Below are 25,469 nucleotides of genomic sequence, written 5' to 3' on the forward strand. Positions count from 1 at the left end.
CTTAAAATGGTATGCTCTGTACTATATCATAAGTGTTTTCTTGGTATCTGCAAAAATTTAAAAGCCCAATTTTTATCTCCACCAATACTGTACCATCCCTTTAATTGTAACACTCTAGAAAGACAATTATCGTATAAACACGTACAGTAAAACCCGCACACAGGCATAAATGAATCATGATTAAAATGCATAAACACAAAATCACAGACAAACAGGCACTCTCACACACTCACAGATACAGACACACACATACACACAGATGATGCACAGTCATTTATTCTCACTCTGCTAGGGTACAACATTAGATATCTGCTATGCTCCGTGTATGTCGCATTTTTTTCTCTTTCTCTTTCTCTCTCTCTCTTTTAGACGATCAAGAAATTGAGTCGACAGTGAGAGGAGCTGTGAATTCAGAAATCACGACAAGCTTGGTGAAAATGCCTCTGCACAACACCGGTAATATTTCATCATTGTCGTTTCATGAATATTCATTAGGATGTTGATACTCGTGCTGGTATGCGAAAATACAAATGAAGTACAGGACGAAAACAAATAACAAGACTTCTGCTGCACAATGATATGCAAGTTGAATGATGATATCTCAAGTGATAATATTTCATGATAGAATCTGTTGGTGGTCATAGCACTTTGATTTCCAAGATAACATTATTATCTCCATTGTCTGCCTCAACCACGCATAGCTATTTTGTACAGCTGGGATTTTAGTGTGTTGCTTTTGAGTGACTTGTTTTTAACCACACTGAAACTGGCGATGTTCTGTCTGTGTGTGTTGAGTACTTTATCTTATAACGCACTTAGCCGAATCTCAAGTAAAAGAGCTATAACTATCATGTACTTTCGTTTCCACTTTTGCTCCTTGAATCATGAATAGAGTCTGAAAATACTTGCAGTATAAGTCTTTGTCATGGTCAATATTTTGACGATGACTGGTAATCGAACTGACTTTCGATACAGTACATTATTTATAGGCTTAATTGAAATGAAAAAAATATTTGACATTGATTTTGTTAGATAATGAAAAAGGATAGAAAGAAGCGATTAATACATGAAGTTGCATTAGTTGCAGGGACGACCCACAAATGGGATCTTGGTCCTCCAACTTCGAACGAGGCGGGACATACCACGATTGCTGCAGCTGTTGAGGATGAGACCACGCCTTCGGTATCTCTTCGCCCCTGGCCAGGTGTCCCTCTTTCCCCGAGGGGCGTGGTTTTGCTCTGCATCTCATTGGTAGTCACCATCGCCTCATGCATAGCTTTGTTATCTATCTATTGGCTGTGGCGCCGGAACAAACTTCAAAGATGCCTTGTGAAGTAAGTTAATGCACACGCCTATTGTAAAGTGTAGCAGCAGTGACGAAAGCGAATAGAGACATGAAGGTCGTATTATGTCCCTTGTGCAAACGTCACGAAAGTTTGCATGGTTGAAGAATAATGCCTCCCACATCATGTTTGAAATCTTATGAAAACACAACACAGAGTTTCTTTAAAAAAAAGAAATGCAAAACTAACTACATGTCACTAAAGAATACCCTGTCCTTTTGTACAGGGAATGATGCTTGAATTGTGTTTTTTTTTTCGGAGTCAGTGGCAGATCCAGAAGGGGGAGCAAGAGGCGCACGCCCCGTTTATTTATCAATAAAAACAAAAGAAATAAAAAGAAAAAAAAATGAAATGAAACCCGGAAGTGGCACCAGAAATATTAGTTGCGCACCCCCCCCCCCCCCTTTACAGAATTCCTGGATCAGCCCCAAGAGTCATGATAAGTTCACTGCAAATCTAGTATTGTTTCGCTCTCAAACATAGAGAAGTTTCCAGCTTTATTTTTTTCCAATGAAAGGTCTTAATCAACTATAAATTATCTACAATATTATACCATCTTATGAAAGGAATCTAATTTCAGGCTTGCAAAAGGGACACACGAAAGTATAACTAAACATCAACCTACCATCTATATACAGGTTTTGTTTTGTTTTGTTTTTTTTTAAGGTGGACGCGCTTTTCGATAACCATGATAATAGAGGGGGAAAACTCATATAGAAAAGCGCAATAAAAGGTAAATAACTATCAAACAAACACAGACGCACACATAGACGAAAACACACTGAACAAATGATTTTTTTTTTCTGAGAACAAAACAACTCACTCTGGATATTGATTTGGTTTACGGAAATAATCCTTTCATAAGTTTGGCATACCATGTATCGGACCAAGTACGTGTTGATTCTGATTATTAACAACGCTACTACAGTGGGACACTTCTACATTTTTTTAAAGGGTTAATAAAGAAATACATTAAACATTACAATTACTCGGCCGCACAAAACACTAAGAAATGAAATCAGTTTTGACTTATTTGTCCTGTTTTGCTTTTTGTGCGACGAATTGAAGGAAAATGTCATAAATAGGGCCTACTAACGTCAGTCACAATTGATAAGAATTCAATCATGCACTAAAACTTTAGACGAACCCATCTATTTGCATCACTATTAGCTCCGGACATTGTTTGAGAAGTGAATATATTTGAATACACTCATTTTCCAACCACATAAAAATGGAATATTCTGAATTTTCTTAAGATGTCAATTGCAAACATTCTGAATTATGGCAGCTATGTCATCTAAAGTTATGACGCACATATTGTTCTATTATACAAAACATTGTAATGATACGTAATTTCCAGTATCTTTCGTTATTGTTTCATTGAACATTTTGAAAGATTTAAAAACACGAAATGTTTGTAAGGCTTATTGTGTTTGGAAATAGCCCTGTAATTTTTAAACTGCCGATTGAAGCACTAACTGTCTGGTGGCAATACAGTAATTATGATACTAGCGTGGTTTGCAATAATACAGTATACTTATTCTAATGTTTAATGAGATTGTTAAACTAAAACAACAGATACTGTACATAACACATTCAACAGGCTGACACCTGAACTCCTTGTGGAAGTGATGAACTTCTTTATTCTATTGCAGTTGTGGCATTTTTCTATCCCATGTTATGATACATCAAGTTCTTTATTATCTGTTATGGTGAAAACGGATACAGCATTCAAATACAGCATTTAGTTCATGCAGAATTGCCCAAATATTGTTTAATATATACAGTATAATAATAATTATGTATATGTATATATATATATATATATATATATATATATATATATATATGTGTGTGTGTGTGTGTGTATACCTATGATAAAGAATAATAACAAGTTGATAATACTATCATAATAATCATCGTTTTCTTGATACATTGTATACATCCCCCATCCACAGATCAGATGGAAGGGAAAGACAGGTGCCAGACTTTAGTTACCAGGCACCCTACCAACTAACGAGTCGGGAAGGCGGTGCAAGTGCATATACGGCCTTGACTTTAAACACACCGTCCGCCGCACTTGTGATGTCCAATGATGATCGACACACGTCAAGTGACGAGGACAAGCCAAGCGCCTATCATATCACTCGTAAAGGTGGAGTCTGTCCTAGCACTTTTCCACCCACGTCCCCATCTGGTGGTGATTGCTTTTACGCAAGCAGCCAGCCACCATCTGAAATCTTGTACGAAAACTGTTGATCACTCTTCAATGTTCAACACGAATGAAAGAAAAAAAAATGCCCTAGTCTTCAGTATAATGCATTGTATGTGTGCAGCGGTAGAAACGTAATGACACAAAGTGGAAGAAGAAGAAGAAGAAGAAGAAGAAGAAGAAGAAGAAGAAGAACAGAAGAAAAGGTTAGCTTATACCTACAATGTCATATGATAACACGAATATGACAAAGAATGTGCTGTCTTCAACAACCAGGACAATCGGTTTTCACCATTTTGTCGTTTTCTTTTTTTGAGGATTTTGAGGAATTGTGACAAAAAGTTTGTAAAAAAACCCCAAACAAACACAAAGGCATTTTGATTCATACTGCAGAACAACTTTAAAAGAAAGAGATTGCAGCAGCAAGTCCACATTTACTTGGTAGTATAAAAATGTAGACTTTACATGCCGGGGTCGGCAGGGTAATCATCTTTATTTGCAAATCATATGAGTTATATAGATTTTGATTTTATTTTCTAGCATAACTCAAGCAATTTGTGGTAGGGCTACATCCATCATTAGCCTTGGTACAATCTGAGAACAGTAATCATGGTAATGAAGTGTAGCATTGATCTGTAAAGGCACGTGTGCTTATCTCTCCGATGTAAACTCAGGGGCGGATCCAGGAATTATGTAAAAAGGGGGGGGGGGGGGTGGGCGCAACTAATATTTCTTGTGCCACTTCCGGGTTTCATTTCATTTTTTCCTTTTATTTCTTTTGTTTTTAACGAAAAATAAAGGGGCGTGCGCCGGTTGAACCCCCTCCCGATCCGCCACTGAAACTGGAAATATAGAAGTTGTCTGTTTTCGAAAAGGTTAATGATACGAAACTAGGATTCGCCCACTTATGTGACGGCATAATACCTCCTATAATGGAATGATTATTCATCTACTTCAATCGATAACATAGATGGTTGCCAGATAATCTAGAACAACGAGAGTTCTACGGTTACTACGGTTACACACCATGATAGCAGCAAATGTGAATCATATAATGCTAAAAGCGGTGATGATGATGAATACAAACAAAGCAATGAATACGTGAAGGATACACAGTGAAAGCTCAGGGCCCGTGTGCTTTTATTTTCTTTCTTTTTTATATGCTGTTCGTAGCGGCGGGAGGGGTATGTCAGTGGCAGTTCTTGTGGTTGGGTCTAGGATCAATAAATGGTTACTCCCCTACCCCCCCCCCCCTCCCGACTCCGCGGCCCCTGTAGCTCTATGTGTTTCTTCAGATACGGAGTTCTGAGTTTAATAATGCAGTGATATCAAATATGGAATATCTGAAAATAAGAACGGCCCAAGTCCAAATTTGGCCTTAATAATTGGAGACCCTTGCAAAAAAAAAGTGTAAACCAATCATTTGTCATCAGTTTGCGTGATTAAAATTCTCATAATTGAAATAAAATAAAATATCAGGATGTTTATTTAAGGAGCTTGATCTTCATTCGAGTTAACGCTGTTTGCGTCAAGTTGAGTTGATGTTTCCTTTTGAAACTGCTTAAAAACAAAAAAGAAAAAATAAGAAATTATGAGGTATTACAATCATAACTTCAAAGATATTCCATGTTATGTTACAAGTGAGATATCATTGGAAAGGGTTTCTTGTGCTCTATCGTTGGATGGCCTTAATGTGAAATGTTTAAAAATGGTGCTAATCCCATTTTTGGGATCAAACTCTTCATTTGTTTTCTTATTTTGAATTTTGTTGATGCTCTTTGTATAGGCTTTGGTCTTTCTTATATTCAAGTATTCCATTACATGTATTTCATAATGAATTAGAAAATACTTTTTTTTAAAATTTGTCATTATAAGAATGATGACTTGTAACTTTTTTGCTACAATGAAGACGCAAAAAATTATTGAATCTTCGTTATACAATCATGCATGACAAAAATGTTACATAAACACTACTACTCTTGACTTTCTTTGAAACAGGATATAATGTAAGCAATATAGCATAATATAGATTTATAACTTGCGTCGTGCTGTTTTATTGCAGTGATAAAAAGAAATCATGAGGATAGAGTCATAGATCCTACTATAACCAGCTGATAACACTTATCAATTCAGCGCTTATTTACGCCGATGTAGGGCAAGTCGTTAATCAGTTGAAAAATATACATGAATTGAACAGATTACAGAACAATAACGAAACATTATAATGATGAAACTTACAGAAGCCCACGATTATAACAGATGGGGTCATAGATCCTACTATAACCAGCTGATAACACTTATCAATTCAGCGCTTATTTACGCCAATGTAGGGCAAGTCGTTAATCAGTTGAAAAATATACATGAATTGAACAGATTACAGAACAATAACGAAACATTACAATGATGAAACTTACAGAAGCCTACGATTATAACAGATGGGGCTGGAAAGTCCTATCATCCTAGCTATCGCATGCATGCAGTCACATTTATTATGGTAGCATGCGTGCACGCTTGGCAGAGTCTTCGCTGAGCCGAGTTCGGTATCGAGACTTGTGAATCATTTATGATGAATCATTGCAGCAAATACTGCCCTCTCTTGTTACTGGCCAATTCTTCATTAAATAAAAACACAAATAAACAAACAACCAAAAAAAAAATACAAAACAAAAACAAAGAAGCAAAGTAACTGCATATATACACACACAAAGAAAAAAAGAGGTTCTAGAGGCACACCTTTAGCCGACAAACGAGGGAAAAGATAAACGAAGTGAAATGAAATAAAACAAAGAATGCTACACAAACATATTAAAGAATATTTAGAATCAACAATAAAAACAAAATGACATCTTTGATACGGAAAGAGACAGTGATTTTTTTTGTTTGCTTGTTTGCTTGCTTGTTTTTGATAAAGGTGGACGTCACCTGGTGTCCAAGCGAACAACAAAAATCATGAATCATTTATCTTATCATCATAAGAACAAAAAAAAAAAGTTATATATTTTGGACCGAAGTGAGGTCGTAACATTGCAAATTTTGCAATCTTATAGTTTGAGGACATTTTTTTGTTTGTTTCATGTGCCTGAACGCAGCCTTAGGGTAAGTTTGATTTGGGGCTAAATTGCCACTTGGTTAAACTCACTTTTTGTCTAATGCCCATTATGTTTTGTGGTTTAAGACCTGTGTAGACCAATTGAATTTAGCTAGATAGTGCTTGGTGATTCTATCTGCAGTAATAGAGACGCCTGAATTAATACGACAATGAACGAAGTGGTGCCCGTGAAGGCACTTGACTGGCGCCACTCGATTAATGGTCTCTTGAATTCAGACGTTTCCAACTATATTAACGAGCACCACATACAAAGCACTGAAGAAGTAAAAACACTTCGGTAGATATGACTTTGCTGGTAGCGAAACACTCGTAGTTTCTCTTACACGTATATGCATACCGATGATCGCGGGTTGCTAATATCTCTGCGCTCAAATTACATGTTGTTGGTCTGCAACTCACAGGACTAAGTGTGCAGTGACTCCATCAACAGCTGCTTGTCTCTAACTGTAATGAGAACATTAAAGAGAAGTGTATATTCCGTTTAGTGTAATAGTAATTCTATGCTCATGAGTATTGTTAGTTTTCATTCATATCAGTTTAAGGGACAGAACTGTTATAGTTCACTGGAAAATGTACGCACGTCGATCGAAGCGATTATTGTTGGAAAATAAAGATCGATATGATTTAACCTTCGAGGGTGTGGTGTAAAGCAGTGGCGGATCCAGAGGGGAGCGCAACCGGCGCACGCCCCCCTTTAATTTTCGTTAAAAACAAAGAAAATAAAAAGAAACAAACTGCAATGAAACCCGGAAGTGGCACCAGAAATATTAGTCACGCCCCCCCCTCCCCCCCAGAATTCCCCCCCCCTTAAAGCATTATGTACCCGCGTGTTGTACGTACGTGCTGGTGTCCATGATGGGTATATATGCTGCTGGCAGTGTCCGTGTATGCAATGCGGTCTCTGGGTCATAAACATAGCATGAGGAGAAATCTTTTAAAAAAAAAGTCAAGTTGGAGACATTTCATTATCATTCAACTCAATACAGAATGATCACTTGCAGTAGTTTTGTTTTAGGCTGAGGTAAACGGAGATTATTTCAATATCCTATATGCAAATGATATCAAATCTCTTGTCTTCTGGATACGGTATTTTAATCCACACTGAAATCAATGTGATTTGTAGTGCATGTATAAGACCCTGGCTTAATAAACGCTAGAAAGTTTTGTTTTGGTTGTGCCGATTATACTGTAGAGTACATGGTATCGTTTTATAATCAAAATAAGGTTTAACACAATAGCATATTATTATCAACTTCAGTTCAGTCATGTTCACACGTTGCCTAAGCAGACCTATAACTACAATCAGTCAAATAGTTTGATGTTAATTCTTCGATGTGAACAACCCACTGCGATTTGTCGTCAAAAGATATTTAAAGCTTTTCGACTCAAAAAAACATTTTCTTTTAATTTTCAACACACAATTTATTTTTTTCCTCAAATTCACTTTATCTATTTCAAATTACCTTTTATACATCGTCGTAAATCAACCCCCCCCCAAAAAAATCAAAAACAAAACAAAACAAAACAAAACAACTCGGGGTAAGAATTTCATCAAATTAGATAAAAGTCTGTGTGTTTGTCTAAAACACGTGAACGTTAAATTAACAACAAAAAGAACGCTTTCATGAATAACAATAAAGCGGAATGGTTTGTGGAAAATATGAAATGACATTACTATATAAATAGTTTTTTTTTCATATTGTACTCTGCGTATTTAGGCCAAAGATCGTGTGCTCCATCAAATATTCTGTATTATTACATCACTGTATTCATCCGTACGTATGTGCTTTTTTCTTTTTTACCCTATCATTACATCCATAAATTTCATATGTCATATTTTGTAACGTTGACATATACATGTATGTATAGGTACCTACGTATATCTTAATGTGAAAAAAGTACTTGTATTTACAAGTTCTGTTGGAGATGGAAAAAATGAATGAATGAATGAATGAATACATGCATGCATGAAAGATCATGAATAACAAGTGAAAAAGAAGAAACTAGCGTCGAATTTGAACAGTGCGTCGTTGCCTACTGCTTACACCGGCCAGCTGCACTGCCCTAAAGCCATTTCAGGGCAATCAGTGACACGATGACGTTGAGGACCCCTGCATGCCTTTCTTTCTCAATCCTTTTCCTTTCCACCTTTCTCTATTAAACCTCCCTCTCCTATTCCGTACTGTCTCTTCTTGTTTTTCTTACGTCCTTGTTTACCGCGAGCGTCTTGTGCCTGTGTTTGTGGTTTTGTTCCTGTATATATTATATATATATTTTTTGTATTTCGAGTTCAATATTCTGTGTGGCCCACATCTAATTTTCTTCAAGCTTGTCTTTTAAATGGGCCTTTCTTTTCCAATAACGCAGTTATTTCGAAGATTAATTTCACATGTATGTATCTATACTGTAAAAACATCGGTGTTAGATTTAACACCACGGGTGTTAAATCTAACACCGATCAAACTTCAATAAAGGACCACACCCACAGGTGTTAAAAATGCACTGTGATGGTGTTGAAAAGTGTTCACCTGACACTTCGTGGTGTTGATTTGACACTGTACCTGGTGTTATTTTGACACTGTACTGGTGTTAATTCAAAAATGACACCACATGGTGTTGATTTGATATTTGTTGGTGTTAATATCAATGGTTTAACACCCGTCCAGCTTCAATAAGAGACCACACCAGCTGGTGTTACTGTGGTGTAAATTTATTTTCACATTTTTAAAAAAATCTAGTATTTTAATGTAAAATTCTTGATCGTCTTGTTTAAATCAAAAATCAACAAGAAGTGCAGTTACTAAGAAGCTCTTCAAAAAAAACAGTCTAAAATTTGGAAATGACACCCGGGGGTGTTAATCTAACACCATAAATGAGCACCGAAAATGTAACACCAGCTCGGTGTTCACTATTTAACACCGGACTTTTTGCAGTGTAGTATTGTTGTAAACATTGATTTTCCCTTGAACTTGTATCAACGAAAATGTGCTATTGGATTTGGAAATAAAAATTCATTTGAAATTGTAATTGAAATTGAAATTGACGTAGGGTCAAACACCCCATAACAGGGCAGTTACCCCATGAGGAACAGTAACGCCCCACCCCTCCCGCTAATTTAACTTATATCTGGTTAGTGACAAGATTAGAGTAAAGATTAGGGTTAGGTTAGGTTTAAAGGTAGGGGATACCTTTTACAGACCTCCCAAAATGCAGCAAAACATTAAATATGAACCTCAGGGGACTTGTTTAGGCCACTGCTGAGAAATTTGGAAGTCAACAGTTATCTACAATTTGAATAATGCACAAAACTCAACTACTCAGTAGTTCTGTGTGTCAGCCACACTTAAGCCTTTTTGTTGCAGTCTTCTGTATTTTTTTATCTATAAACACAAATCTAAAAGTATAAGAGCTGATGTAATAACATATAGAGTGTGTGGCAAGAATGTATATAGAAATGTTTGTAAGTTTTGATGAACTTTCTTCACAAAACATACATGATGGACACATATGCAGTGCATGGGTCTGCAAAGGTAGCCTAGTAATGTACTGTAATTTACGGTGAGCCCGAAAAAAATTCAATTCAAAATCTAACGGTCAATAAAAATGAACTAAATGTTACCTTCCACTTTCAATACTTTATGGGAGTTTCTAAAATGATACTCTCTTCAACATACCACTGTATTTATACAACTCTTCATTTGAGGCATGCAAATGGGATTCCCTCCAACCTTTAAGGTTAGAGATTGGGTTAGGATTAGGTTCAGGTTAGGATTAGGTTTAGGAAGGGTCTGGGGTAATTGTCTTTAGGGTAATTGCTCTAGAACCCGAATACCCAGTGCCTCACCTCTTTTCATTCTCTCCTGCTCATAATTCATGAGCCTCCAGAAAGGCGTATTATACGTGGGGGAAGGGAATTGTTTACTTTCGAAGAGAGTATTATCATGAAGGTTTTTTTGTTTGTTTTTATTGTTCCTTACAGATTTAATATGCAGATAAAGCACATAATCTTATTTACTTAGTATAAAACAAAAACCTCAAAAAGAAAGCTCTTCTCTGTCCCAAATGAAAATCATTTGGATTTGAATTTGAATGTCAGTTTTTCATTCTTGATAAGATTTTCGCTAATGCTATTTGGGCTATGCTCCACTTATGACTTGTAAACAAAGACAGCAGCAGCAGCAGCAGCACCAACATGAACAACAAGAACAACAACATAAACAACAACACCACCAAAAACTACATCAACAGCAAACAACAGCAACAACAACAACAGGAACACATTATCTGGTGAAATGCCACTTTGGCTGACTGGTGAACCAGATTCTGTTTCGGAGAAATATTTTGCCAGTGCACCCAACCCGTCCACTTGGCTTCCCCTCAAAGCGAGCCGCAACCTTGGAAAGTACGTGTATATGTGACTGAAACAATAATGATAATAATAATAAGATTAGCCCTGATTGCGTGTTTGTAAGGGGTGTATATTGTATTATACTGTCTGTACTCCAATAGACCGTTTCTGTAATGCATTAACATTAAATGGATGTTTCTTTTAATACAGCCTTGTGACGAAACATTTTATTCCCCTGCTCCTTCCCGGGAAGTTCCATAGCCAGGAATTCACTGCATTGCTGTCAATGGGGACACGTCATGACAAACACATATCGATCTGTTCTTGATATACAACTACGCAATATTCACAGTATCAGGAAGTCATTATCACACAAAGTTGCACCCTCTGTTATTCATTCGTATGTTTTGTCTCGTATTGATTATGGAAATACATTATTGTTCAAGGCTTCATTATTACCAACTGGCCAAACTACAGCGTGCTCAGAACTCTGCTGCTCGGGTCCTCAGTGGAACATCTTTCTTCTCCAGCAATTACCCCAATTCTTAAAAATCTTCACTGGCTACCAATATCCAAGAGGATAGAGTTTAAAAATATTCTACTTACATGGAAAGCAGTACATTCTTCAGCTCCAAAATATTTGGAGAACCTCGCTTCAGAATACGTCACCGGCAGAAATTTTCGTTCATGTAATAGTAAACAATTAACAGTTAAAGAATAATCTCGACTCTCGGAGAAAAAGCCTTTGTTTCTGCAGCCCCATTTCTCTGGAACGCTCCTCCACTGAGGATCCGATCAGCAGAAACCATTGAAACACTTAAACAGCTTCTGAATTCATATGTTCGCATCCTTGTTTGGTTGAATATTCATTGAATTGCTCATTGGGTATATATTTCTACCTCTTTCTTCTTCAACCTTCTTATGTACAACTATAAGAATATAATGTATGTTATTCTCTCTATAAGTATGTCCATTTGCGCCTCAGAATAGGCTACTAGATCGAAGGCGCTTTACAAATACTGTACTTATTATTATTATAGTTGATGCTACAGGTATAAATAGGTCAAGCCTCCGGCAAGCTCTGTTAACAAAGTATGAATAAAGTCTGAATACAATACAGAAACGTCCCATTCCACGGAGAAGGCGCAGATTCACATGCCTGGTTTGTTTACAATACTGATATTGAAATCCACGCTAAAAAAGAGAGCAGTCGGGTCTGGGCAAACTAAACAAGGGACGGGAAATAACGGGGGAATTCCCCATAAGTAAATGTTGACACCGCATCCGGGCATTGGCACCATTGTTATAAGTCTTCCCTACGCACATCTGCGGTAAGATCCACACCTTTAAATTGTTTAGAATAGAAATGACGTACTCGCCAGTGGCATGACAAGGCCTATTGCTTGTGTTATGTCCACAAGGAAGGCACACGCGATGTATTCTCGCCTTTTTAACGTTTTAACTTTGATGTGGAAATAACCCTCAGAGAGTAATTTCACTGAATGCAGACAAATACAACAACAGAACTACTAGCAGGAGAACATTTCTTCAAAACCAGTTATATATATATATATATATATATATATATATATATATACATATAGAAGAAAGAGTCTCAAGTACGCCATGGATCCAACGAGAAGTTTTTGTATCATTATATATTATATATTATATATGTCTTTACATATATATATATTCATGGATATATATATAATATATATATATATATATATATATATATATATATATATATATAATATATATATATATATATATATATATATATATATATATATATATATATATGATTTAGCTATTACTGAAAGAGAAGTCAACCAAAACCCCATGGTGCCATGGTTGCTCATGAAGAAACTAAAAAAGATTATTAAAACAAAGAAATAAAAACAATTCTCAAAAGAAATGACAAATTCTCTTGCAGATCGATATACTTCTGAATTGCTTCATGGGATACTATCTTGACATTAAAGTAATTACAATGTACCCAATACTTACACTGATAGAAATGAAAAATAGGTTGAAACAAAATCAATAAAAACGACCTGCTATTATCTAATTTTGCCGTTAGCCATGTCCTTTTTCTGTTCTGGTATTTCTTTTGTGTGTATGTATGTGTGTGTGTGTTTTAGGGGCGAACAGAGGTTTTACAGAATTTCTGGCATCAACACCGTCACTTTTGGTAAACTAACACTCATTGCCTATCACGAGATTTGCATGACCACATCGAGAAGACCAATAGTTGATGGTGTTGTTTTTTTGTGTTTTTTTTTTGTGTTTTTTTTTTTTTGGTCGGGGATATTCTTTTTCAAGTCATTTCCGTATAGGTTTTATCAGTGCTTGTTGTGGCTACAAAGCGGAATGATTTGTATATTGAAACGTTGCTGAACGTCAGAACAAGCGGAAGGACGCAAAAACAAAACATGGCTGAGAGAAACAATAAAAAAGAAAATGCAAAATGCCGCTGTTTCGCATACCTATTATAGGCAAACGCAGAACTTAGATGCCAACCTCAAACTCAGATACAATGCAACTTCAAATTCAAATTCAAATTCAAATTCAAATTCACTTTCACTTTCATCAAAATTGTGAATAGAGAAATTCATCTACAATGTATAAGCAGAACTTATTTTTTAATGAAAGTTAAAATAGTATATTAACACAATACATGTGATAATGAGTAACAAATGAAGAAAACATAATATGATTTTTTTTTGCACATATACAAATGCATAATACATATGAAGAGTTTGTTTGCAAAAACCGATAAGTCCATATTTGCCAAATGGAGATATTTGCGATTAAAGAACAAGAAAAATAAAGAGAATGATAAGAAAATTTTTGCTTCTTTTGTCCATGACTTCAAAAATGTACCTTTATATATAGTGACCAATATATCATTTAAAAGGTATCATTTTGTACTTTATGACAGAGGTCGTACTTCAAAATCTTCAAAAATGGACTTATCGGTTTTTGCGAACAAACTCTTCATATTATGCAATTCAATATGTAGGATTCTGAGTTTGTCTCTCTTTTCATGATGGAAATGAAAGGTTCAGGGCATTCCATTTTTTATGTATCTGTGAATCAGCTTGTTTCACTTTAAACCTCGTGCTCCTTCCTGTTGTTATCGCTATTAGTCCTATATCTAAGGTCATCGCAAAACTAAGAACAAACTGGATATGTCGCTATGGCGACTACTCTGTCGTAATGCCTGGTTCTACCAATTCATCTATACAGTAATGTCTTGACAGTGAGAGACGTATACGTTTCACATCATTGACAAACGTGACATGCTCGTCACCAATGTGTTGAGTGTTTTCTTTCCTTGATCTGGATTTCGTTTGGATGGATGGCTAGATTTCTTCGCGTGGTGTTTATTCCGAACAGAGAATATAAATTATATATAATTATTATTATCATTTTTTTTTTTGGGGGGGGGGGGGGGTTGCATGGGGAGGGGAGTTGTGGCTGGTTAATATCGAAGAAAATGTCTTTATCCAGTTATGTGTGTGTGTGTACGAGCCATTATTTACAGATGTTGAGCTAATCAGGTTATTACCTATTTCTATTGGAATGTGTATCATAGTTGGATTCTAAACCAATGACAACGCTGTAATTTTCCACCAAGGACTTTAAATAGCGCCAGATGATTGTAACTTTGATAAGATAGACTGGGTCTGCTCTAGCTAGTCTACTTTATCACAAGATCCCACACATCTAAAAGCGAGTAGGAAGTTTGACGGTAAAATTTGGCACAATGGAATCAGCCAAACATTTCGCAGCAGTATCCGGTTAGAACATAATAGACATACAAACAGCGTCTGGGTGAAAATTCCATGAAAACATAAAGGTGGCACTCTGCTTGTGTGTATGAGTATCTTGACAGGAGTGGTAGAAGAATATAAGGATTCAGAAAAAAAAAAACTTCAGAGGAAGTCAGAAAAAGATGAAGAAAGAAGATAAGAAGGAGACTGAGACGGAACGTTATAAGAAAAGGAAAAAATGAGAAGATAAAAAATAAGAAAGAAAGTGGCAGAAAACAAGACGAGTGAAAACAATAAGAGATAGACAGAGAAAGGGAGGGACGGGGGGGGGGGGCAGGGGGAGAAAAACTAATACAAGAAAATTCACTGACGAATGGGAGGAAGAAATGAGTCAAATGCGACTGTTGACAATTAAATTAATATCAATTCAGTTTCATTAATAATGAGCTCGCAAAAAACAACAACAACGTACAGATACATTCATACATCCACCATGTGAAGGTTTGCAATAACAGTTATAAGCTTTAGAAAATCGGTATCATTATGCCAGCTGTGATACAATAATGTTTCGTTTCATGAGCGTTGTTGTTTAAGCAGGGTGTATTTACCAGCACCTCATAACCAGCGACTTGGCGTAACGAAATAAAGACAAATAACTATAGTATTGATATATAATTGTCAAGCGTGTTTAAGCCTTGAAAACTAGGCCAAAAGCTAAAAAATTGCAAGCGGGACACGTCACTGATTGTCATTCTTGGCCTAAATCCCTGTTTTTTTAAGCCACTGATTTTGTGGTTTGTATCAGTTTTGCTTAGTTTTCTATCCTCATAGTCATACGAGGCCACTTTGATGTCCACTACACCAAACTAATATATCGCATGAATATAATAACAACATCAGTAACTTTTTTTCGCTGTCATTTCCGCTTGCTCTTTGTGGAAATACGCTGCACTTCGTGGTTGGGGATCGAGCGTCAGTTTTCTAAAGATCATGTCCCGATTGGCTGGATGTGACTGCCTTGTTGGCACGCCCACATGACGTAGGGTCCGACTAGCGGCATAAACTGGGCATGATAACTAGTCCTCAGCAGTCGCAACGCATCACTTCTTTGATCCGGACCCAATGCAAAAGTCCCAGAGTACTGGAAGAGGAAGATTAAAAAAAAGTCCGAGTATCCGTGCAACTACCTTGTATTTCTAACATGGCGAGAGTTTTGCTGACAACATCACTCTTCTTGGTTTGGGCAGCTCTGACTCAAGGTATGTTATGTATACCTTCACAAAGTGTTTTCTTTTTTTAAAGTGTGTGAGTCTGTTACAGTTGTTACGAAATGCACTTGTTTAACCTGTTTGTAGACTTAACAATTTACTAAAACATTGGATATAGTCTGGAAGAATCCTGGATGAATCACTGTGAATAGTGACTATTCTAAATTCAGTGAGATCCGTCTTTATTCCATAAAGTTGCGGGTTTCTTTTTTCAACTTAAACCCAATGTATGAAATTAGAATTTTGGCCAGGGATCAATGGTTGTGTTTGTGTGTGTTTGTGGGCGCGCCCTTCTTCCCTTTGAAAAGTTATAACTAGCGTTTTTTCCCCTTCAAAGTATACTGAAACCATACAATAAACAAAGTTATTCAATAAACTGATGAAATAGAAAATTTCACCATTGACAATTTGCCCTGATTGACGATGGTGTTTGATTATCAAATGAATGTTATTCATTTTTATACAATACTAGGATTTTGCTTGATTTTCCCTGTGTTTTACTGGGTTATAAACTACTTTTTTTCTTGATTGTACTATATCTTGTGACGATGCATTCGGTAAACTGGCAACACGGCAAATATATCATTCATTTTATACTCTGTGTTGTTGACAATGCTTTTTTTTTTTCTCTTATGAAGGAAGTTACAATGAGTGCCCGATGGAAATGGGTATGTACGGACCGACAAGCGAAAACATCCCGATCATCACAAGCTTCATTTCAGCGGATGGTCAGGGGAACGGTTCGACGTTTTGTCGGCTGCAGTACGGCGTACCGGAGAACGCCACCCTGTGGCAAGGGATGCTTGCGGCGTCACAACAGCATGGCATGAATTTCACGTAAGCTGGACATTTTCTCCAGACCGTAGATCATAGTTTTCCATTGGAAACATATCTGTATGCAGTATGATTTCTTTCTTTAATGATAGTGGTCTACGGAGGGGTAAAGTGATATAATCCCTCCTCCCCTAGTTCTTATCATTATTATACCGTCAGAGTTAATCGGGGACATTGACAAGAAATGACTGGATAACTGATGAAGTCTATGATTGTGACTACACTCTTATCATGATTATACAAAGGAAACGATTTCTTGCTTTTCCGAGTCGGGTTAGGAAAGCGTGCATAGACACACACAATGTATCCACTCTAGCGGGACAATAACATTATCATTTCATTGAAAAACGCATTCAAATTATTATGTTGATACCGCCATGATCACTGTTTGTGACATATAGTGGAATCCGATTATAACGATGTCCTCGAGACCAGCAGTTTTCTCTCGTTATATCGAAATTTCGTTATAGCCGAACAAATGAAACAATACAGATTCATAGAGCTGAAAATGTTGCGGCCTGAATTTTGCTTCGTTGTAACCGGAATCTCGCTATAACCATGTTCGTTATAACGGGAGTGTTTACTGTACCGTAAAAATATATAAACTTCAGATTGCTTGATATCCACTTCAAATATACCTGAATGTCACATAATTGGTAACATTTTGTTTGCATGAAAACTTGGCGTTCCACTTCATGTACGACACTTAAACATAAGAAATAAAATAGAGTGTATGGCTTTAATTGACTTTTCCGCAGCTTTGAGGCTCAACTTTATGCTATGTACGGACATTTCGTTACAACTATCAACGGCCTGATGGGCAACAGCGACTATTTCTGGGGTTTATACGACGAAATGGGTGCTATGACGCCTGTGGGTGAGTAATCCATGCTGGAAAGAACAGTGTCCCACAGTGTGTTCACAGTGTGTTCACAGTGTGTTCACAGTGTGTTCACAGTGTGTTCACATAGTCGACTATGTGAAAACACTCGAATTTAACAGTGTGAAGATGAATTCACACTGTGGTGTGGTTTTAAGAGAATTCACAAATCAATGATTTGTTCCACACTGCATGTAAATTGATGATTTGCAAGCAATGTATTCACATTGTTAAAACACTCGAATTTGATAATGTGAAGAGATTTCACACTGTGTTCACAATGTGTTCACACGGTGGGACACCTTTATTCTTTCCAGCCCAACAACACAACTTGACTTGTACCAGAATATTTATGATTTTTCTGAAATATAATTATGCTGTACCACTGCTCATTTCCTTTGATGTTTCCATGTGCAGTCTGGTGTGCTTATCAATCATTCAAATTGTGATGTTTGAATTACACTGAATCGTGTGATTTTCATTTTCGTTTCTATTTTTTTCCTACCAAATTTAATCAACAGCATTGTAGGTATTTTTTTCTTGCTTTAAAGGGCCCGTATAGTTTTAGTTAAAACCTATAATTTCACGTTTCCAGCATTTTTGGTGAGATAACGAGGAACCTCTGATGAACTATAAAAGAACATATAATTCCCAGAGGTATTCACCATTTGTTTGATGAAAATTGGTTTTGAAATGGCTGAGATATCCAAAACAGAGCAATCCTATACAAGGTGGGATCCTTTTATTAGGATCGCTTTGTTTTACTTTGTTGTTAGGTGTCTCAGCCATTCCAAAACCGATTTTCATCAAATAAACTGTGAATTCCTCTTAGAATGGTATGCTCTGTACTATTTTCATAAGTGGTTTCTTGGTATCTCGCAAAAAGTTAAAAGCCCAATCCTCATCTCCACCAATTGACTATCCCTTTAACAACATGATATCATAGCAAACCAATGCTTGACACTATGGTTAGAGTCTTATATTACAGCAAGACGTTTAGAAAAAGAAGAAGAAAAAAACTTCGATGTGTTAGTCGCTATTTAGGACACGTTTAGCATTTGGGTAATCTGTCTCTGTAGCTACGTTTGAATTGTGTCTACCCTTTACATTCACTCGCCCTTCGACCTTTCCGAGAAAGGTCATTGGATGTTTAAGTTCAACAACCATTTTTCATCCTGCCGTCCACCAGGTGTTGACTTCCTGTATCCCGTAGAGGGCTCTGCGTATATATGGAGTTTCACCGAAGTGATGTCCAGCGGCAATCATAATCGGACTTACGAGGGTGAGTCAACCGTATTTGTGTCAGAAATTATCATCTCATCCAAGGGAAGTTGAATGTTTATTATCTTTAGTTTATATTTGTTGTTTTTTCCGGGGGGGGGGGGGGACGGGACCAGTCCTTCTGAAAGTCATTGGTGTTGTTGTTTTTTGCGTCATTTTTTTTCAAGACCTAAAAGAGAGGGGATGAGAAGCGCAACCCCTCCCCCCACCCCCCCCCCCCCCCACCCCCGTTCAGCGGCCATCCTCATCAATCAGTGACTCTGAATTTTACTCTGTACTCTGCATGGAACTGGTGAAATTCATTTTTAAAAAGTAAAGAAAGGCATATTCTGAGAATTCATTTATATATTCAATTATAATATATAGGGTTTCCTATACACATCACATAAACGTATCAATCTAATTTCATTCATGAAGTCAAATCAACGTGTATGATTTTTCTTTTGAGCTTTTCATTTATTTCTTTGTTTTTTTCTTTATTTACTTTGCTTATTCTTTATTTTTTGCTCGAAAGGTGCAAGTTTTGCGATCAAAGAGTCAATGGCAAAGGACTGACTATATCAAAAATTAACTTATGCGACATTTCAGTTTGCAACTGTCCTTTTTTGGCTTTTATACTGTATCTATTGCGCTTTCTCGCATTCCACAATGTTCCAGGTGTATGTCTGAATGCACCTGATATTCAACCGAACATGCCTTTGACGTATGGTGTGTTTTACCTCACCGTGTCGTCGGGAAACACCCAGAATTTCACAAACGGCACCAGGTTCCAGCCAGTCTGTAAGCAGCTAGTCCTGTCTAACGTCTCCCAAGAATCGCTCCTTGATGCCGTCATGACAGCAAGCGAACAAGTTCCCATTAAAATCAGGTAAAGCTACAGGAACACTTTCAAAATGAAATGGTAAATCGAAATTTCTAATGCTTTAATTCCTCCAACCTTTCTGTAAAGGATAATTTTTGTAATATATAATCATCATATATATTGCAAGAATTATAATTATCAATTTATTGTACTATAATACTAAATATAACATTCTTCATGTTGGATATAATTTTTTTTTTTGAAATGGTAGTTTAACATGTTGAGGGTTAAACATAACCTGTTTAGTGTGAGATTTAACATTTAACAAAAAGGCTAGAGAAGAGACTACATTCAGAATGTTTATTTAGCATTTCGTAGAGTGTAGGGAAAACATGAAAGAGAAAGAGATAGATCGGAAAAGAGACGGAAAGAAAGAGAAAGTAGTTCGATGTAGTTATAGCCTTCAGTTGGTTGGTTACTTGTAAAGGTCATGTCGACAAGTAAAGAATGTGCATGAGTTCGTTCTGTTTTAATTTTTACTCACTCCTCTCTCTTTTTTTTTTTCCAAGCTCGGATATACAGAATGACCAGGTTACAATTCTCAACACTCTCCCGAATCAAGACGGCTACGTTTGGACCCCGTACAACGCCACCAACGGCGGAAGATTGCCTCTTGGTGAGTCCCCATGCTTTCTGGAACCTGTCGTTTACTTGTCACTATTTGCTCGCATCATTTGTTTTTGGTACAGTTCTGTTTTCTTTAGAGAAATGGCTCATCCATGAGCATCCGTAGTATTTGAGAAAGGAACTCCAGATAACTCCGTGAATAACTTTCAACGATTCAGTTTCAGCATGCATGATTCAGGAATCTGACCTCGGAAAGTTTCCGAATTTTTCGTAAACAAATAACAATAAACCACTTTTATAGAACGCAAATTAAATTTACGTCTCCAAGCGCTTTTTAAGAAACGTGAAAAGACTTCAGATACATGTATAAGAACACACAAAGACAAAAGAGAAAAAAAATAATATATCAACCTAAAACACTTCATTAAAGTAAGAGTTTAGAAAACAGTGAAAATTACTTCACAAACAGATGAAACTTCAATGAAGACTTGAACTAAGTACTAGTGGTAAACATGCTCTCATAATATTATCATCAGGGAGCTGATTCCAAAGATGAGGTATTGGATATTGAAAAGATCGTTGACCATAGTACTAATAGTCTTAAGGGGTATCTCACTGAGCGGCAAATGTTTGCGAGCGCAGCGAATTCTAGGGACTTTCAGAGTTTGTTAACAGTTGTAATCAAATTCGTAAACAATTGCAATTAAATTCGCAAACTCTTTACCACAGTGAAACGCTTACGCGAATTTGACTGCAATTGTTTACGAATTTGATTACAACACTGTTAAGGAACCCTGGAAAAAAAAAATGAATACATAAATTAAAATTCCCTAGAATTCTATAAGCCCGCAAACATTCGCCGATGAGTGAGATACCCCCTTTAGTTACTACATTGTACGGTGTAATGATAATTGTTTGGGGCTTGATCGCAGTTGTCTGGAAGGTTGATATTCCTGGAGGAGCTGTTGCAAATAATGAGGAGCTAACTGATGTTGACATGTATGCATAGGTATAGTTTATAAGCTAACCTACATGTTTGACAAGCAACCAGTGCAACGTGTGTCGTATTGAAGAAATAAAATTCGTACACAATAGTAATTGATATTCTTTGCCTTGAGGATATCTGGACACCACATAAAACACAATGCACATCATGGTTTGCTCTTAACCTCGACAGATCTGGCGGAAACGCGTATCGCGGACGGCGACCACATCCGGTTCCAATTCATGCCCATGGACTCGATGGATGACGATGTTACCATGGAGATGGAAATGACCACGAGCAGCAACGCTCCGAAAGCACTTGTGGCATTGTTTACCAAGCTGTTCGCTCTGCTCCCCATAGCTGTTTACATGGGTTATTGAGTGACCTTTGACACGTAGCAGCACAGGTTGATGCTGTCATGGAAACGCGTCTTCTCAACCTATAATCCTTTATTTCTTTATTTCCCGACGCAAGCAAACGAAAAGATAACGATTGAGTTTGTCTCAACGACGGAACAGTTGAAAATGCGACTGTACCTTTGTCTTTAGATGTTTTATTATTATTCCTATTATCATTCTTATTATCATTATCATTATTTTCGATCTATAGTTGCTGGTTCTGTCCCGTTTGACCTTAGGTCTTCTCCCCTCCCTCCTGGTGTGTCAATTATTTGCCTGGACGTCACCTTTCCAGTCAAACTTTGCTAATATTATGAAGGCCGCCTCTTGCACATTTTCTTTGTTTGATCTGCGTTTGACAAATTAATCCTTGATTATGGAAAAAATATCAAAGAATGCACCGCGTGAATTAAAATATGGATACTATCCAACGAAAAGAAAATTGATTTATAACTCTTCAGAGAAATATCAATTTATCTGTACTTTTTGTAATATTATGTTGTGTCCGATTTCTAGTTATTTACAATAATGAAACGAATAAACAAAGAATAAATTATGAAACTGGATAATCTCCAGATAGCTTTCACTATTGTTTTGCTTGTACAGGCCAGGTAGTTACGATTACGATAAACATAAAGGTAGAATTACTTTCAATTTGATTTTAACCAATGCAAATCCAGATATTGTTACTTTGTCCAGGGAAAAGAAAAAATGCATATCTAAATGAGTCTTTTTCTAGTACCATCTTGACATAATTACCAAAAACAATTATAGCATTCGTTGAGAAGCCCATTAAAAGGAGACGTGCGCACAAGAAAACATGGTTTCCTACGGGCAAAGAACATTCCTTTTTTTTTTTATGTGTCTCCCAATGCTACAATTTGTACTTGTGTGTAGGGTCGTATACAACCTATCCCTGGAAAACTAGCCTTAGAGTCGCAACACATCGTTTGTTTTTAAGTTCATTTCTGTATCTAAACGTGTGGAAAACAAACTTACACACACTATACAGTATAAGCGTTTTACTGGAGACAGAATACTGGCAGGATTTCGTGTCTGAACATGACGGCTGTAGATTACATCAATCAGTGTCGATTCATACACACAGGGCTGGCATCCTTCAGCGTGTGTTATTCTCCTTTTCAGTACCGAATGACCAAGTGACCCTTAGTTCCACGATTCTAGTTTAGGCCACACGAATTCCCAATAATATACATGAATGTTATTGAATCTATTTACATACTGTAAATATAATATATGCATACATAATTTATGTATATATATATATATATATATATATATATATACATGTATATATATATATATAAACCCCTCAAAAAGTTTGGAAATTTGACTTCAGTCGTAAATTTCTCCAGTTTGTAAGCACTATACAATACATGCTTGATATCAATGGAAAGATCATTAAATTCTCTTTAATATGATATCCTACTCACTATATTATATGATTATGCTATCAAGTAAAGGGCTGCACTCGAAAGTGTCTGATAAGGTCTGTATTGAAAAGTTGCAAAATGAACAAGAACAGTCCTTTAAATATGAATGAGAATGTTTGTGAAGAGTAAATAGAGGACATGTTCTTTTGTGTTAGGTCTTTTGTTCTCAACTGGTTATAGCCATGAAGGCAAATTTCAGTAGACATCTTAACTTCACATTCAAGTTTTCAGTAGTGCCATGCCAGGCAATTTTGATAGCTCATCAAGTTTTATGGTTGTACATCATGCCACGTGTAACCAATGTTCAAAAAGCCCGCACCATAGGGCAAATTGAAGCTGAGATGCTTCAAAAAGATGACAACGCAAGACCACATAGAGTGAAACTTGTGCGCAACTTTCTCGAGAGAGAGGGCATCACTAGAATGGACTGGCCTGCATGCAGCTCCGACCTCAACCCCATAGAACATCTTTGGGATCAACTTGGCCGAGCTGTGGGGAAGAGTAAATGCAACGACATTGGCAGGACTCCGTCAGATACTGGTTGACGAGTGAAACGCCATTCCTCAGCAGCGAATCACGAAGCTAATCAACAGCTGCGACACGGTGCCAGGCGGTGGTGCAAGCACTTGGGTCGTCCACCAGATACTGAGCCCCGATCATGTTCATTGACAATATAAAGATAAAGTAAACATAAAGTAAAGACAAAATAACGACAAAATGAAGACAAAATAAAGATGAAACTCCAATAAAATCAAGACCGTGCCATTTCACATCTTTATGTCTTTGTTGTGGTTAATGTGGCGAGGTTCTGTGAGATAAAACGGTTCGAGTCATGATCGTTTGTGTTTGTGTGTGTGTGTGTGTGTGTGTGTGTGTATATGTTGTTTATCTGTTTGGTTGAACGCATACATGTTTCACTCCATAAAAATGCTGATGTTACAGTAAATGAACACCAAAGAAACGATGGGGAACTCACTCATAACGAGGAAACTCCATTACGGACGTCAAAAATTGGGCAATTTTGCAGCTTTTCAATTCTGACTTTACCTCATAAGCACTGCACCTCCATGTAAATGAAAATCATAACAAGTATGGTATCATTTTAAAGAGAATTAAACAATGTTTTTGTGGTAAGCACAAATAGATTATATCTAAGGAAAATGAGAAATGATTGATTAAACTCAGATTTCCAAACTTTTTTGAGGGGTTTATCTAATATATGTGTGTGTGTGTGTGTGTGTGTGTGTATGTGTATTTATATGATATACATACTGAAAGCATTTATGGGATATACACTCATGTGATATAATCTAACGAGTCGTAGTAAAAGAAAAATAAAAACTCATTCAAAACCTTTGGTCTTTCATACAAAACAAACTAGAGCAAGAGAATGGCTATTGCTTGATTGACTGAATTTATTTTGACATAATAGATTGCAGCACCCTGTTCAGCAGAGGTGATTTGCGTAGGTTCTACATACATGCATAAATCACAATAAAATGCAAAGAATGTTACACATTTAAAATACAAACAAATGTCATATATAGATAAAAATACAATCACATAAAGTACAATACCAATAAAGTAAACGTAGATTCAAAATAAGAATATCACATCCATGGCAATTAGATATGACAACTACACCTTAAATTAAAAAAAAAAAATCCTCTTAAGATCCAGCAAAAACCTGCACATCATGTAAAGTCGTTAAATCAAGTAGTGCAGTATACATTGTACAGTAAAGCATTATCTTACTTCCCCTTCCAGTGCAGTTCCACTTTTAGATTTCTATGTTCGTTTTGTTGTTGATAATCATCACAGCATACTTAGAGATAAAATTAAAAGCTATTCTTGAAATTCATTGTACTTGCCGATGTAAAAAAAAAAAAATTATAATCATATTTCAAATGTGTGGCACAGTTGACAGTTGACCAATGCGTACTACGTTTAAATATATATCGCAAAACTCACAAACAGCCAAAAAGCTGTTGCAGCGGTAATTTCTCTCGCAAAACATTATCCCAATTCACCGGTACATGAATCTCATTAGAAGATCCAGCCGTAGCACCCGGCTGGTTGTTATTCAAAACTTTCTGTCCTAAAAAGGAACATGCGCAAAAGGGTTGAAAAGTTGGTCCGTCGGGTT

The 25,469-nt window shown here is 36.6% G+C and overlaps 1 protein-coding gene across 1 annotated transcript; it reads left to right on the forward strand.

Moving 5' to 3' along the window:
- The first annotated feature begins 15,879 nt into the window (after nt 1-15,879).
- On the forward strand, nt 15,880-21,851 carry LOC139739455 (uncharacterized). The gene is made up of 7 exons (XM_071650065.1): nt 15,880-16,053; nt 16,701-16,899; nt 17,655-17,773; nt 18,966-19,058; nt 19,715-19,925; nt 20,429-20,535; nt 21,664-21,851. The coding sequence occupies exons 1-7, from the start codon at nt 15,996-15,998 to the stop codon at nt 21,849-21,851; spliced, it is 975 nt and encodes a 324-aa protein (XP_071506166.1). The 5' UTR covers nt 15,880-15,995.
- The last annotated feature ends 3,618 nt before the right edge of the window (nt 21,852-25,469 follow it).

Source organism: Diadema antillarum, unplaced genomic scaffold (genome assembly GCF_040938485.1).
Source record: "Diadema antillarum isolate AM-2024a unplaced genomic scaffold, OU_Dant_1.0 seq00000799_RagTag, whole genome shotgun sequence".
In the NCBI taxonomy this organism is placed as follows: domain Eukaryota; kingdom Metazoa; phylum Echinodermata; class Echinoidea; order Diadematoida; family Diadematidae; genus Diadema; species Diadema antillarum.